Genomic DNA, 17,822 nt, shown 5'->3' with positions numbered 1-17,822 from the left:
GGAACTCACTCTGTAGACCAGGCTGGCCTCGAACTCAGAAATCCGCCTGCCTCTGCCTCCCAAGTGCTGGGATTAAAGGCGTGCGCCACCACGCCCGGCTCCAGGAAGATTTTTAAATCTGAGACTTTGAAGGGAAATCTGCTTGCTCATTCCCATGACTACTTTAAGTTCTTTTTTTACTTATATAGGAAAGGGGGACTGAAAACTGCACTTTTGATATCAATTCAAGGCTGTCATGGCTTCTCCTTGAATTCTTAATGGAAGATGAAATCCACCAAGGATACTTTGGGGCTATTCATTATTGACCCTGGTAGCATGTATACTCCCCACCTCACCTCAAATCTTCCTTGTCTCAGTTTCCAGGAGGAAGGACCTGGGCATCCCTGGTTCTACTCTTACTAGGTCTGTCCTAGGTAGGACCTAGGATGCAAAGATAGACTTGGCAGAAAGTGAGCAGTGGCAGATAGCATGGATCCTGAAGCAGTGTGGGTAACAAGGGCCTTGAGACTAAGGATGCCAGGAAGCCTGCAGTTGGAGGCAGATGGAGAGAGCCAACAACCCAGCAACAGGGAACAAGGCAGGTCTCTCTGTGGCTGAATCCCTTTCCCATACCCATCATTTCTGCCAGGGCCTTCCAGCATTCCAGTCTTAGGGTTGTGTGGGAAAGAGACACAGAACCCAAGCAGTGACTACATCAATTATGTGGCTTTTTTTTAATTTTGACACCAGATAAGAAGGGCCTGCGTGACTTTAAATTTATTATTAGAAAAGAAAAGGGAAAACCAATTGCATAGTCCTAAGAAATTAAGTGGTGACCGCCAGCCTAGTTGCCTATGGATGTTGTAATATAATTTTTCTTGACAATAGCATAGATTTTCTTTATCTAGTTATCTGTTTACGGATACCTAGGCTGTCTCCATTCCTTACACACTATGAATTATGCAGCAATGAACATGGATGTACAAGTGTCTTCACCAAATACTCGGAATCAAGAGATCTGTTTAAAAGATAATGTCATCACCTGCAACTCCTTTGTTTTACGCTCCTGCCTGGGTTTTTACCTGTCCAAGTACACAAGGCCCTAAAAATCTCACATTACATGGGGTTTAGGCAAAGAAGGAAGCAGCCTAGGTCTTGGAAGGAAAAATAGGGGGTCCCAGGAGAGGAGAGTTATAACCTCAATTTTGAAATCTAGCATCCTAAAAGGGCACATTAAAAGATAAGATAGGAGCTGGAGAGATGTTCAGCAGGTAAGAGCACTGTTGCTCTTGCAGAAGATCCAGGTTCTGCTCTTGGCACTCGCATGGTGGCTCACAACTGTAATTCCAGTTCCAGGGTACTTGATGCCATTTTCTGGTATCTGTGGGTCATGCACATACACACACAGTACACAGACATCTGTGAGGCAAAATGCCCAGACACATAAAAATAAATAAGTTAATCTTTAAAAAAAAAAAAGAAAAGAAAAAGATACACAAATCGAAGAAAAGTATGGCAAACTAAGTTACATAACATGCAAAATAATACCAGGTCAGGTAAGTTTATCTTATGTGGTGGTTTGATTAGAAATGGGACCCATAGGCTCATAGATAAGTGCATGGCCACCAGGGAATGGCACTATGAGGAGATGTGATTATCACGAGAAAGTGTATCACCAGGGTGGGCTTCGCGATTTCAAATGCTCGAGCCAGACCCTGTGTTACTCTTCCTGCTGCCTGTGGATCCAGATGTAGAACTCTCAGCTCCTTCTCTAGCACCATGTCTGCCTACGTATCACCACGCTTCCCACCATGACAATAATGGACAATAATGAACTGTACGCCACCCCCAATTCAATGTTTTCCTTTATAAGAGTTGCCATGGTCATGGTGTCTCTTTATAGCCACAGAAACCCTAACTAACACATCCTAAGAACCAGTTTAAGCAGTTCAATGCCACAACACATGTCTGTGATCCTCAAGTTCAAAGATGTACAAAATCACAGGAACATCTACTGTGAGCCCCTTTGACCATCCTGCCCCTCCCTCCAACATTCATACTCTAATACGGAGCTAAAGCTTGTTGTTTTTTTTTTTTTAATGTATTTCTCTATGTTTATGTTGGTGCCATTAATTCTAGAGGTTTTTTGTGTTTTTTTTTGTTTTTTGTTTTTTGTCGATCCTTTTGACTTTTTATTAAGAAATATCATGTCATTTGCTTAAAAGAATCTTTACCTCAGTGGTAGAGCATGTGAGAGGCTCTGGGTTTGATCTCCAGCACTTAAAAAACAAAAACAAGAAACAAAAACTGCTCCTGGGCATGGTAGCTGCACACCTTTAGTCCCAACACTGGCGGGGGGAGCAGAATTTGCTCTCTGAGTTCTAGTCTAGGCGGGCTACACACACACACACACACACACACACACACACACACACAAACCTTTCTTAGTTTTCCAATAAATACTGTCCTTTTTAAAAATTTACATGTATATACACCTACAAGAGTTTAAGTATAGTACATGAGTTTAAAATTTTTCCAAGGCCATAAGAGGGTGTCAGACGCTCTGGAAGTGGAGTTATAGGTGGTTGAGAGCTGCTATGTGAGCTCTGAGAACCAAGCTCTGGTCCTCTGCAAGAGCAATAAGTTCTCTTAACTGCCGATCCATCAGACATTCTTTTCTTTAATGTCATGACTACAGCTTTCAGAAGAAACTGAGTTCCTGCTATCTTTTTCCAAGAAATGGGATAGTGTATCAGCCTAGGTTAAAAAAGACAGCAGTTACAGACTGGCAAGATGGCACAGCAGATAAAGGTACTTGATTCCAAGTCCGAAGGCCTGAGTTTGATACCCAGGTCCACCCTACATTGTACAAGGAGGGAACCAATTCCTACAAGTTGTCCTTGACCTCCACATCCATGCAGTGGCACGTGTACATCCATGCTGTGTCACGTGCACAACCAGGCTGTGGCACGTGTTCATCTACCCTGTGGCAGTGTACATCCACACTGTGACTTTTGCACATCCATGCTGTGGCATGGATATTCACATGTGCATGTGCATATGTGTACACAATAAATGTAATTTCTTAAATGCTAAAAAAAAACTTCCATTAGGTTTTTTAAAAGATTTATTTATTTTATGTATATGAGTCTTCAGACATACCAGAAGAGGGCAATGAATTCCGTTATAGATGGCTGCGAGCCACTATGTGGTTGCTGGGTATTGAACTCAAGACCTCTGGAAGAGCAGTCGGTGCTCTTAACCACTGAGCCATCTCTCCAGTCTGTCCCATTAGTTCTTAATGTGTGAGGGATAGATACGCAGATACATAGAATGTTCCAGATGAAGCTCTGAGCACTTTACACAAGTTTTGTCTTCACAAAATTCCCAAGATTGACAGCACTAACCCTGTGCTAGATAAGAGAGGCTAGGAAAGTTAAGATACTTCACTGAAGTCTCACAGGGACAAAGTTACTGAGCTTAGACTCAGCCTAACCCTCATGACCTCAGGCCCTGCACGCTGCTTCTTTCCTCTATCTGCCTCACAGGAAGGTATTCCCTCTTTTATTCCCTTATTGCACAGTTTCTAGCATTGAGCAAGCTCTAGGGTATGGACCACACTGCCTGCTGCAGTAGAGAGCAACACGGAATTCCCATAGGCAGCCTCAAGCAGCTGGCCTGCCCTGCAGCCTTTACAGTCACATCTCCAACATGCATCCTTACCTAAATGGCCAGCACAGTGCCCACTACCAACCTGAGACTCGCCACTCCCCATGGCTACACAAGACAGTGTAGTCAAAATGATCCTCTCTTCTGATAAGAATACAAGTAAGGGAAGCCTCACTGGGTACTGGTCGAAATGTGAGCACAGCCAGTGTGAAAGCTCAAAAGGCCATGAATAGAATGTCCATATATCCAGCAGTAGCACTTCCAGGAATGTGCCCCGAAGAATCCAAGTCAAGGTATCAGAGAGAGGCCTGCACACCCATGCTTATAGCTACACCGTTCAAGACACCAAAGCAGTCCAGCCATGGGGCGGGGGGCTGGGGGTAGAGCCAAAGGAATGCAGGCTAGGATCAAAGGAGGGATACAGGAGAGTAACAGAAGAGGTGGCTATATCAAAGTACAGTGACTGAGTGTGCATAAACATCATAAGGCAGTCCTTTACTCTATACAATCAGCCCAGCTAATAACACTAGCATAACAGCAGCAGATGGTTGATAGATGAGAAATAAACGGAAGAAAGATAAGACCCAATAGCTGCGCTTCTCTGGAATACCCTAGCAGAGACTTCAGAGACTTCAGCATGTAACTTTACAGGGTTTCCATATCCCAACACTGAAATTGATGGAAGGATGTCACGGCCCCCCAGGAGCCTGTGAGGGGTCCTTGCTCTCTACAACCTGCATGTTGAAACACTGCCCAGATGCCACACCTGTGAGTGACTTCCCAGTTGCTGAGTCAGATGGGAATGCACAGCACTGAGACCCACGGGCAAAGGCAGTGTGTGGAGCCTGAGGCTCCAGGGACAATGGGCTTCCATGTAGCTGATGCCCAGCTTCCGAATCCCACAGCATTTCCATCCACATGGCACACCCAAAGCCATCCCTCCCCTAGTAGCAGGGAACCACCCAGAACAGACACGAGAATCAAAAAGAAATATCCAATTAATGCCCAAGTGCCAGGGACATGAGAGTCAGAGCCCTAAGCTGCCAGCAAGTCTCTGGCCTCTCAGAAAGCACAAGTTTCCCTTGTAATGCTTATGGCCTTGGGGAAAGAACTCTTCATCTGGGTCATTGAGGCTCTCAAAAACCTGTGTTTACATTCCCGGCTCTCAAGAGAACATCTTCACAAGAAGAACACAGGAAGGCCTGTCATGGTAAGAGCAGGGACTTTGTCAAGCTGTGAGAGGCACAGAGCCAGAGGCTTTGTCACATTTTTGTGGCCAACAGTGGAAATGACACCCCACACTGTCCTCCAGACACGTAAGGAAATTTAAACTACTATTTCAGTCAAGGGTAGGAGGAGGTATTTAAACATCCTGCAGAAGCAGGGACAGGCCCTTCAGCAGGTCTCCAAGGAGAACAGCTCTTGCAAGCTCCCAGTTCTGTGAGACTCACTGGGCACCCTGACTCAGGCAGAAGCAGGGAGACTCAAATGAGTCGTCTGATGGTCAAAGGATATAAAGCTGACTAAGTCTAAGTCACTCAGAGTTCAAGCTAGAGACCAAGCCACCACTCTGTTCACCTCCAGGCAAACAGATGTCTCTTCTAGTAGAGTGTGTGAAGCCAAAAACAGATGCTAAAACCTGCTGGGTGATCCCTACAAATTCCTTAACCTTCCGAGCCCAGTTCCCTCCTGTGTAAAGTGAGATACTAATGATGTCGGTCCTTCTGGTGAGGGTGTGAACTCAGGTAAGTCCAGTCGTGTGCAGAGGTCACTCCAGGCACTGATTGGCACATGGCCAAGGCTTGCTGGTGTGAGGTGGTATGCTTGCCATCCCTGGTCCCTGATCTTTCCTCCTCTTTCTACTTCCACTTTAATGCCTGCCAGCACTCCAACCCACTCTCATCTGCCTCTTCTCCTTCCTCCCACGTCATGTCCTTCCTCTTCCTCTTTCTCTTTTCTATCTCCCACATTATGGACCCCTCAAGAATCTACCATGACAGTGTCATTGATTCTCTGGTTCAATTAAAGCTCAAAGGATTTAACATGGGCACTGATGTATATCCCTCCTGGGTGTGGCCCTGGGCTCTGAGGATGGACCCTGTACCAACTTTACACTGGAAAGTACCCAGAGATACAGACTTGTTTGTAGGGTGCTTCGTGGTACATCCCCTGTTGCCAAAGCATCAAGCCTGTGTGCTTGAGCAGAAGAGACCCACCATCTTTGCAATTGCAGACCCTGCTAGGGAAGCCCTGCATCCTCCTCATTATTTGCTCATTTAAAGCGCTGCTCCTTCTCCATGAATGCAGTGGTCAGTGCCCATGGCTTTTCTATGGCCATGCACTAGCATATTTATCATTAAGCTTTAATGAAGTATTCCTGTTGCAAGTATATGATTCAATAATTTGGGGGTCTGATTATAGAGGGGATAACTAATCGCCACTGTCTAACTTTTTAATTTTGTCATTGCCCCCAAAATACCCCAAAAGAAACCCCATGACTATTATGGTCATTCCTCATTCCCACATCCAATTCCAGGACTACAAATGTACCCTCTCTGTGTTGAAGATTTTCATGTTAATTTGGCACACTTTAGAGTTTTCTAAAAGGAGAACACCTCAAGTGAAAAGAAAAGATCCAGCTGTAGGGCATTTTCTTAATTAGTGACTCATAGATCAGCCTGGCCCATTGTGGGTGGTGCCATCCCTGGGCTAGTGGTCCTGGCTTCTTAAAGCAAGCAGGTTGGGCAAGCCATGGGGAGCAAGCCAGTAAGCAGCACTCTTCTGCAGTCTCTGCATCACACAGTTTCATCACAGCAATAAAAACCCTAAGACCCTCTCTGTATAGAATTGCATTTCTGACACTTCCTGTAGATCGAACTAAGCATTGTCATTTGTGTGTCTGATTTTATTAACTTTAGTCACACGTTCTTGAGGCTCGCCTAGAACAGGATATGTATCCATATGTGTTCTGTTACCCAGTTCCTGACAAGGCTTAAAAGAAGGACCATCCCTGGCAATTTACAGTAGGAGAATTTTATCCGACGAGACACAGGCACGGCAGTGGGAGCAGCTGGCGGCACTGGCAGCAGGAGCATGAGGCTGCCTGCTCACAGCTTTGCAGACAAGAAAACAGAAAGATTGGGCTAGAAATTAAGGCTGAGGTATAAAACCCACCCCACAGCAATCCAGTTCCCCAGCTAGCCTCCCCCCACTCCCCAAAGGTTCCATGGCTGCCAAAAACAGAGCCACCAACTGAGGACCAAGTGTTCATACACACGAGCCTACGGCAGACATTGCACACCCACACTATGACATCACACTTCTCTCCTTTTGCTGGTGCTGTCCCATGGCATGCACACACCACTTGCTTTGAGCATTCCTCAGCTAATGGGCATTTGGGATTCTTCTACTTTGGGGCTATTATAAATAATAGGCCAGGGAGCATCTGTGTGCAGATTTTTACGCAGACAAATGCTTCCTCTCCAGCGGATATATCCAGAAGTAGAATTGCTGGGCTGTGTGGTTTAATTTAATGTTTAACATTTTAAGAAACCATCAGGCTGTTTTTCAAAGAGGCTGAACCACTTTACATTCTCGCCAGCAGTGCATCGGGTTTCCAGTTTCACGACTTTCCCCTCAACACATGCCACCATCTGTCACCGTGATTCTAGCCTCGCCAGTAGGTGTACAGTAGGACCTCATTGTGGTTTTGACTTGAATTCCCCAGAGACTTACAATGTTGAGCAGATTTTTACATGCTTCTTGGTCATGTATCTATTTGTCATTTACGTACCTTTTCCCCCTTTTGAAATTATTTCCTTGTTATTGAGTTTCTAGAACTCTTTATATATTCTGGATATATTTATCATATTCTGCAAGAGCTTTTACATACTCTGGATATGTTCTGAAGATGTTATCTGATATATGATTTACAAATTTTCCCATTCCACAATGCCTATCAAGTACATTTTTAAGAGGGAAACTTTTTAGTTTGTTTTATTGCCTGTTATCTCTATAGACTGTTACCTCACAGGGGGTCACAGAGACTTGATCCTTTTTTCTCTTTGATAGTTTGAGCTGTCATATTTCAGACCATGATACATTTCAGCTGGGTTTCTATGTGTGGCAAAGGCCCTTCACACTTCACAGCCCCTGCCATCTACACTTGGGTCTCCTCAAGGGTCAAAAGTCTACTTGACCCATCTCTTGGGAAATTCTGCTGCCCTCTGGTCAGCCACTCCTCCCTTCTGCTTACTCTGTCCCGGGATACTCCCCCTCTTGCCAGCCCCCCTCTCCTCCTGTTGTCATGCCTAGTGTCCTTACTCATCTAGTCTTAAGACTCTTATCCCACTTCCTGAGACAGACACTGCTGTCTACAGACCTGGTGCCCACACTTCCTTCCTGCCTTACACAAAGAGCCTGACCTAAGGTGAAGGTGGGCAGCCTCCATGGCACAGTTCTCATCCCCAACCAAGGAGTGCAAGTTGCCCGTAGAGTTTCTGGGAAGATCTTTAAATGGAAAAAAATTTAGCCAGCACCAAGATTTCTCTTCATCTAACTCATCTGAGACAGAAACCTCGGGCTATCACCAATATTCACAGAGATAAAGGGAGGGCAAGTGAGTGAGCCCATGAGATATGGTGTGACCTGAGCCTGAGTCCTAGCCACTGTGAGCTCGTGTCCCTTTCACACTCTCTGGTGTCTCGGATGCTGATGAGATAATGAACTAGAACAGCCACTCTGGTCCCAGCAATAGGCTCCTCATCTGAAGGATGCTACTGCTGTCTTACCACTCACTCCCCAAGGGCATCAGACTCTTGTTTCTTTCTTTGTTTTAAAAAAGAATGATTTACTTTAGTCTTTGAGTACACCGTAGCTGTCTTCAGATCAGATCCCATGACAGATGGTTGTAAGCCACTATGTGGTTGCTGGGAATTGAACTCGGGACCTCTAGAAGAGCAGGCAGTGGTCTTTTTTTTTTTTAATATTTTTTATTATGTATTTTCCTCAATTACATTTCCAATGCTATCTCAAAAGTCCCCCATACCCTCCCTCCCACTCCCCTACCCACCCATTCCCATTTTTGGCCCTGGCATTCCCCTGTACTGGGGCATATAAAGTTTGCACGTCCAATGGGCCTCTCTTTCCAGTGATGGCCTACTAGGCCATCTTTTGATACATATGCAGCTAGAGTCAAGAGCTCCCGGGTACTGGTTAGTTCATAATGTTGTTGCACCTACAGGGTTGCAGATCTCTTTAGCTCCTTGGATACTTTCTCTAGCTCCTCCATTGGGGGCCCTGTGATCCATCCAATAGCTGACTGTGAGCATCCACTTATGTGTTTGCAAGGCCCCAGCCTAGTCTCACAAGAGACAGCTATATCAGGGTCCTTTCAGCAAACGCTTGCTAGTGTATGCAATGGTGTCATCGTTTGGAGGCTAATTATGGGATGGATCCCTGGATATGGCAGTCTCTAGATGGTCCATCCTTTTGTCTCAGCTCCAAACTTTGTCTCCTTCCATGGGTGATTGTTTCCAATTCTAAGAAGGGGCGGCAGTGGTCTTAAACACTGAGACATCTCTCCAACCAAAACATCAGACTCTTATACAAACAGAAAGAAAGAAAGAAAGAAAGAAAGAAAGAAAGAAAGAAAGAAAGAAAGAAAGAAAGAAAGAAAGGGAAGGAAAGAAGGAAGGAAGGAAGGAAGGAAGAAATGAAGGAAGGAAGGAAAGAAGGAAGGGAGAGAGAGAGAGAGAGAGAGAGAGAAAGAAAGAAAGAAAGAAAGAAAGAAAGAAAGAAAGAAAGAAAGAAAGAAAGAAAGAAAGAAAGTTGTTTCAACTGACAGATTGGAGATAACCTGGCTTACAAACAAGGAAACTGTCCTTCAACCAGCACATGCCTGACAGTGCTGATGCGGTCCTAGGCAGAACAGGCAGACCGTCAGCTATGAAGCATGAAGGATGGAAGCCAGACCCTAAGGCTGGCAGAATGGGAAAGGAAAAGCAGCCTCCGATCCTAAGGGCCATGGCGACTCCCTCTGTGACCCTGCCTACTTGCCATACTTTTCCTGAGTTCTTGGAGGTTTACCAAGAAATCTTCTTTGAAAGTTCTAGAAGGCCAGTGAGGATACTTGCACATCCTTGGCTTAGGAACAAACAGTTCTCCATTGGGGACATCATACACTCCAACTAAAGTGTAGCTGTGGGAGGAGCACATGTGGGAGAGTGAAGGAGGAAGGGACACTCACGCAGCCAGCCAAGTCAGCCTGGCCATTGATGGGTGCCATGTTACAGACGATCAACATCATCATCATCATCATCATCATCATCATCATAATAATAATAATAAAGTGCGCTGAATGTAGAGCCAGTTCTTTGTTCCTTGTTCCTTAACTTACCACACACAGAAAGCTCCATCACTACCTTACACAGGTGTGGTCACATTCGTTACAACAGCTGAGCCTATGATGAAGTCAGTTTGCCTTATGCTGTTATGTCTGTATCCAAGTTTCCCACAACAGAGCAGCTGACCCTAAAACACCCATCCATGTTTAACCTTTTGTCTCTCCCTACCCACCTTCCCCCAAACCCTGACGTTCACTAATTTTTCAATTTTTGAGACTGAGACTCATTATATAGGCCAGGCTGGTCTCAAACTCACAGTGATCCTACTGCCTCAACCTTCAAAGAGCTGGGATTACCTCAGACACAACCCAACTACAGTAATCTTTCTCCTAGCTTCACAGCCTTAGCTTTCTCAGAATGGCACATGGCTTTTTCAGACTTGACAAGATGGATCTGTCCTGCTGTCTTTTCTATCCTGACAACTTATCTCTGAATATTCATCATATGGCCCCCCTATATGCTACTTGCCTATAAAGACATCCTGGCTGCTACACAATACTGGAGATTCTGAGGAAAGCTGCTTTGAACCTCCTCACACAGACTTTGCATGGATGTGAGCTTGGACCTCGCTTGAACATCTAGGAGACCATTGCTAAACAGAAAACATATTTAACTTGCGAGGAGCCCTGAGGTTGTCTTTCATTTGGCACTGTCTAGTAACACACCAGTGTCTCATGGATCCATACATATCCTTGCCTGCACTGGGTTTGGCCAGCACATGCGGATGTTCTAATAGGTGTTCATGGTATCTCATGCCAACACGTGCTTACCTGACAGTGTCTTCCTTATCTGAGAACTCCTTCCCTTGGCCCGATGTGTATCTGGGCCCATTGTGAACTGAGTTTGAAAGTTCTTCCCATATTTTAAACACACATCCTTTATATAATTTGTGTTTTAAAATGTTTTTCCTCCCAATCTATGGCTTTGCTTTTCAGTCTCTTTTATAAGCTCTTTTGTGTGATAAATATAAAATGTTCAAGCCAGTGTTAGCTGGGATGCCAACATGCAGCAGTACTCAGTTCTTGGCTAAGGTCTTAGGGGGCCCAGATGCTGCCACCTGAGTAACAGCTATAGCCAGAACGTGGCCTTCTTACCTACTCTGTGCTGGCTTCAGGTGAAAGCGCTCCAGGCCATCCATCCCCAGCCTTTCTGTGGCTTGATGCTTCTCATCTGGCTCCAGGCCCATCTCTCTCAGCCTTGCCTGCTCTTGCTACACCTCAGACTAACATGGGTAAGCACTTCTCACTCTCTCATGTTACCCTTACTCCACAAGTTCCCTCCTTCTCAGCATGGTCCCTTCTCTGTGCACTGCCCCCTACTGTCACAGGCAAATTGCATAATTCTGTTTGCCCCTATGCACACTGGCACCATGAGGAGTCACGGTTACCAAGTTTCGGTCACCCCTTTCTCACCTCCACAGTGAACCGCATGGGACTGGCACCTACTTCATGCTTCTCCCGCTGCCGGCCTTACCTTCTTCTGTCCACCCCTAACCCCATGACCTCACAACAAGGCTTCTGAGAATGTTCCTCGACACAGGTTATTTGCTACAATAGCTCAACCAATCACACAGTCATAGTCTACACAAGCAGTTCTCAACCTGTGGGGCATGACCCCTTTCACGGGGATCACCTAAGACCATCAGAAAACACAGATATTTGTATTGCAATCCATAACAGTAGCAAAATTATAGTTATGAAGTAACAAAATAGTTTTATGAGTGGGGTCACCACAACAAGAGAAACTGTACTAAAGAGTCACACCATTACGAGGATTGAGAACCACTGGTCTATGCTATACTTAGCTCAATTAGGGTAGCACATTGAACCCAGGTGAATATACTTTAAAAAGCCACCTTGCCTGGGCCCACCCCCAGACTCTGATTCATGGGCTGAGGTGGGGGTTTGAGAAGCACTCCAAAGGATGGCATTTGTCGGTGAAACTGAGAGCCTACACCAGAGGTCCCCTAACCAAACATCCAAACACTGGGACAGCTCATTTAAAAAACAGAATTCCAGGCCTTCCTGTAAACCACTGAAGCTGGGACGTAGAGATCAGCACATGTGAAATGCTTTCAGCCAGTATATTCTGAGGCACACTGCCTAGAATAGCCAGAGTTGGTGAGCAGGAGCTTGGGTCGCCCCCTCTTAGCACTTACTGAAGCCACCCCAGCTGTCCTCTTGTTTGAAGGCCACTTGGACACACAGCCAGGCAGGTAGCAATGGTCTACACAATTCTGGAGTATTCATATAACTCTATAGTTATTGAAGATGAAGTGAGGCTGCGGCGTACTCACGAATGCGGCATAGGCGAGCACTGCCAGCAACAGCTTGCTCTGATGACGTTTCAACTTTTAATTAATTCTCATTCCATTTAGAAACCTTTTACTGCAACCAGGATGCTCATAACCTCCATGTGCCATGTACGGCTATAACTTCTGAACTGCCCATTTCAGTGAACCATGACTCCAAATTCTGGCTATAATTGCCAACAACTATGAGTTCAATGCATGAGTGTGGAGTGCTGGAACCCAGTAACACACAAGGTCATGACTGTACTATCAATCTTTATGAGGAACTTGAGGTTCAGAGATGTAAAGTTACACACCATGGTTGCATAGTAATGATGTTAACCATAAAGCCTACACCCCTAACCATGATACACAACCTCAGAGATGTCTCTCACTGCACAACCCGAGTTTCACACCTGGGATCCACATGGTGAAGGAAAAGAACCAACTTCCTAACCACTTGCCATAGAGTGTTTCTCTGTTGCTGATATAAAACACTAACTTAGGAAAGAAAGGGTTTATTTCAGCTTACACTTCCAGGTAGCAGTCCATCCATCAACAGGGAAGTTAAGGCAGGAACTGAAGCAGACTCCATGGAAGAATGCTGACTAATGGTTTGCTTCTTCTGGACTACTCAGCTACTTCTTTATATGTCCAGACTCATCTGCCTGGGGAATGACACCGCCCACGATGGGCTGGGCCCTCCTGTATCAATTAACAATGAAGAAAATGCCCTTACAGACACCCACAGGCCAACCTGATGGAGCCAATACCTCACTGAGGCTCCCTCTTCCCAGATGACTGTAATTTGTGTCAAATTGACAAAAACCAAGCAACACAACCACTATGCTGCCTTCCTGGAGTTACAGAAAAGCCTAGCAGAGCACCTGTTTTACAGGAAGGAAAATAGTATAGGTAACATATCTTTAGACCATCAATAAATTTTATAAATATCTTCAGTTTGTGAATGTCTATCAGAAGAATGCTTCCCCAAGTTCACACAATAGCAGTGTCAGGAACAATCTCAGAAGCTCCAGGCCTGTTTCCAATGCACTGTGCCACACGTGCTGATTTCCCTGGCCTTGGGAGGCAACAGACCCTGCTTGGTTTTGTTTGTATAATTGCTTTGTCCTTCCTCTGCTGAAGGTCTCTCTCCTATTCTCTGGTTAGCTAGGGCCCAAGTGGTAATTCCAAACAAGTGAGTTAATTTTTAGTCTTGGCAAAAAGGAGCAAAGCAAAGGACGGGAACAAAGAAATGACTCCTCTAGCAAAGGAGCCCACTCCAAAACTCACCACAGAAAAATGCCAGTCTCACAACCTGAATTTTTAGACCATCTTCCTGTAATTTATTCAAAAATAATACTTCTTTAGCTGTGTTTATACCTAAAAAGGGTAGATCCTAACTAGGAAACATTATATTTTAACCCTTGATCATGGGAGACATGAATTTCAGTCACATAAACTTTGTCAAATGCCACACACCTAAGAGAGAACCCGGGAGAGACTCTAAGTTCCAGGCCACTATTCTCGTGGGCCTTCTGCTCCCCAGACCCAGGACAGACAATGTTGTCATACTCTTAGGTACGTTACAAAATTCAAGGGACAGTCACTATGAAGAAAGACCATTTCAAAGATACACAAACCTTTGAGGTGAATTTGGAACACATCTGTCAATGTGTTCCTACCCATCATGTTGTGGGCTATGAGCTCCGGACTGAAGTGTCCATGCCTTGAGTCCCTTTCTTATATTATCACTTATTGGGGCTGGGGAGGGAACAGAAATGGGAACCCAGCTTAGGTTAGTCAGACTTCATCACTGTGACAAATACCCAAGAAAATCTACTTAGGGAATGAAAGATTTTTTTCTGTCCATGGTTTCAGGGGTTCCTTCCCATCATGGTAGAGGACAAGAAGCAGACAAACAGAATGCATGGGCTAGCAACATTTCTCTTCCTTCCCCTTTTATTTCATCCAGACTCCCAGACTGCACTCATGAGGGTCTTCCCACTTTAGTTGATTCTCTCTGTAAATCACAGACACAGCAAGAGGTGTGCCTTAATAGTCCCTTAGGCAGTCCTCAGTCCAGGTAGCTTGCCATTCAAGATGAACTACCACAGGTCTGCCTATAGCATGGGCTTGTGGTTAGGTAATACTCAGATGGGGACACAGGAGAAGCCAAGCACTGAATAGCACTTACATTCCCCAACCATGTAGTACCATCTATGGAGACATCTATAGCATCTGAATGCTGGTGTCACCCATGAGATGTTGCATCATGATGGTTGATGGCAGCAATGGTATCGTCTCTTCTCTGGTCCCCAGATGCAGTGTGGCTTGGCTGTTCCCATTGAAGGAAATGGTGTAGACCAAGACTAGTGTCATTGCCCAAACCAACCTCATGTCACCACAGTTGCATGCTGTGTAGGACCTGAAGTGTCTTTGCCAGGAGCTCCTGGGATAGCAAAGAGGTGCCGACCCTGGAATTGGTTCTACTGTGTATACACACCTGGCTCACCATCTGCTCCGGGCTCTATTACTTGGGATGTGAAATCTGACCTTCAGTTGTCTTTGATGATAGTGAAACCAACAAAATCCAATCATTACTAAATCCTCCAATTAACTATTCAAAACAGGAGCCTCAGTGTGGTCTCTTCCCTTCACTTTATTCTAACTTTGCTGACTTTTGTATACATTAGCACTTTCTTTTCTTATACTTCCATCTCCAAATCATTCAAGTTTTTGAAAAAAAAAAAAAAGATCAGGCAGGACTTGCTCTTTAAGCATTGCATCACTAGACACATTTCTCAAGTTGACAATGATCTACTCATAACACTCATGGGGTCTGTTTGATCAGTGAGCCATGAAGGCATCCAATGAGACTGTCATTCTAGCCAGTATTCTGACATCTACAAAGGGATGCCATTGTCAGACATAGGCAAAAACTATTGCAATGGAATTTCCCCTGTATCTGGATCCCCTGTAATCCTTTAATGTCCAGTTTTAAGACGCTGATGAGGGCTGGTGATGTAGTTCAGTGGGTAGAGTGCTTGTCTAACATGAACAAATCCCTGGGTTCAGTCTCCAGTGCCTGGGAGATGAAGACAGGAGGACAGAAGATCAAGGTCATCCTCTGTTATATTGCAGGTTTGGGGCCCAGATAGGTCCATGAGCACCTATCTGAAAGGTGATGATCATGCTGATAGGTGGTTATGTTGCTGGAGACACTCCTCTTGCAGTGTGCACCCTATGAAGCACCCAGAGAGTTTATCCTTCCTCTACTGGATATCTTCTAAGAACTTTGTTTGATCCTATAAGGCACCTTGACCTTTTTGATGACCATGGCCAGGGAAACTCATTCTATGGCTGTAGAGTGCCATTCTTTGAACTCTGCATGAAAAATCAATACTCCCAGCTAGTATCCACCTGGATATGGTCTGAGTTTGGCCAAGGGAATGTCAGATAACTTTGGAGGTCTCTGAACACCACATAACAACAATTAGAATAATCTGTGAAGCCTCAATAACACTGAAGGTGTTGATACAATCACAGCTATGCCTGGTTCAAGGTAGATTAGGGAGAGGAAGAGAGACAGCCCTATCAGATGGCTCTGTCAGCTTCCCAGCTGACACAGGAAGGCTGGTTATCTGTGTGAATAGTCCAACAGAGGTTTCACTTTCTGTATACATCTCTAATTTATCATGAGTATTGCCCTATCTCTTAGTATAACAATTCTAAGTATCAAGCAATCCAGATGTAGGCTAAGAAATAACATATTAATTGACATAATTAATAATTATTTTACCCACTATAGTGAGTTAAAAAGATATACACCATAAAACTACCAGGATCTGCCAAGAAAGTAAAATATCAACTAAACTACTGGAAGCAATGACTAAAATAGTTGTCAATCTACAAAAATCTAGAGAATGTTGATTTGTTTTGCTCAGGTTAAAAATCCCTTAGAAGAGAATACTATGTGTTCAATTAACCCATCTCAAAAACTTCTCTTAAGCCACACTACCCACAAGGAGCAAAGTCTCTCAAGATAGAAAAAGATCTACAGTCAACAACAAGTCCTTGCCTGATTCTAAGTGAATGTCAAGGCGACGTGGTTTCTCCAAAGCAGTTTAAGACTTCAACACACCAGCATGGGGGTAAGTCAGGCCAGTGGGCAGGGACAATGGCTGTGCTTACCCTGTGTCATCCTGGAAGCCTTCGAGCTCATCCCGCTGTTCCGCCAGCGTGGCCTCCAGATCCAGATAGGCACCATTGTGGGACAGCTGCAGGGTACAGTCATCGAGCTGGGAGAGAAAGGAGGAGTTAGTTCTAGCCATCTCTTCTGTTAGGGACCAGGTACCATCAGGTCACTTAAGTTGCCCTCTAGGGTTTTTTAAAAACCAAGTTTTTAGAGTAAAAACTCTAAACTGTGGTACCTAGCTGGAGGAGGGACTATACTAGTAAAAGCATCCTGGGGCCCACTTGGTACAAGTGGACAGAGGCGTCTGTCAGAGAGCTGGCACTGGCCCAGGTTGTAAAGATTCTGAAGTTGTAGTCAGCATCATTTTGTTACATTTAGAATGGTTACTTACACTTAGAAACACAGGTAAATTATTTTGCCAAAGACTGTGATTAATATTATGAGAAAACCAAGTATATAATGTCATGTTTGATTTCTGAGTTGTCAAGATGGCTTATCATTCTAGCTGGTGAGTCAAGACTCTAGTCCCAAAGTGCAGATGACCATGGTAGCTCATGACTGAAATCCCAGCACATTAGAGGCAGAGGCAAGAGGAAAGACAGAAGTGCCGTGGTGATCACAGCTGCAGTCCTGACCTAATGGCAGTCAGCTCTATTTTGAATTTCCAGCTTAATTCCCAGCAGCCTCAATATTGACTCTTCCTTTGTGGTCCCCAAGGCCTGCCAAGGATCTGCCTCAACTTGTTCTGTGACAAGCCCCAAATAACAAATGACAACCCCACAATCTTCCTGGTCTATGACAACAAGATCCTCAAGTCTCAGACTGTCTGCCTTATCCCACTCTCACCCCCTACTCCCATCTCCATCCCCACCCTCACATTCCAGGCATCACTAACTACCACCATTTCCCAATCACCATCTTAACAAAATTATATATCTGACCCAGGCAGGGCACCAAAGAACACAAAAAGGCTTCCTTCCCTCAAAGATATGGTTTCACTGAATGAGTGGGACAGACAAATAGACTGTAGATTAGAGTAAGACACAAGTAAGAGCAACTGTCAGTCAGTGGATGCTCTTCCTCTGTTTATGCTTCAGTGACTGTCTTCAGAAGAGATGCCAACACCCCCCCCATAATATTGCTCAAGTCCCAACCCAGGAGAAGGGTATCATTGCTCCCTAGCCAAATGTCACCACCTTGATCCCCTAATTAAAGGGTGAGAAAGCCCCTGTTCAATGGTGCTAGTAAGTCTGTCAACTGAAAAAGAAAAGGTGAACATGGG

The 17,822-nt window shown here is 44.9% G+C and overlaps 1 protein-coding gene across 4 annotated transcripts in view; it reads right to left on the bottom strand.

The window, feature by feature from the left end:
• Window positions 1-17,822, bottom strand: part of Fhod3 (formin homology 2 domain containing 3) — a 423,897-nt gene that overhangs the window by 364,044 nt on the left and 42,031 nt on the right. For all 4 annotated transcript variants that reach the window (XM_021150413.2, XM_029472088.2, XM_021150415.2 and 1 more), the window contains exon 2: window positions 16,537-16,643. In XM_021150413.2, the coding sequence (XP_021006072.1) occupies window positions 16,537-16,643 (107 nt within the window). The remainder of the gene's footprint in view (window positions 1-16,536; window positions 16,644-17,822) is intronic.

This window comes from Mus caroli, unplaced genomic scaffold (genome assembly GCF_978045245.1).
Source record: "Mus caroli unplaced genomic scaffold, Mus_caroli_1 scaffold_19, whole genome shotgun sequence".
In the NCBI taxonomy this organism is placed as follows: domain Eukaryota; kingdom Metazoa; phylum Chordata; class Mammalia; order Rodentia; family Muridae; genus Mus; species Mus caroli.
The sequence above is the reverse complement of the archived record's forward strand: the minus strand, read 5'-3'. Positions and strand labels throughout refer to the sequence as shown.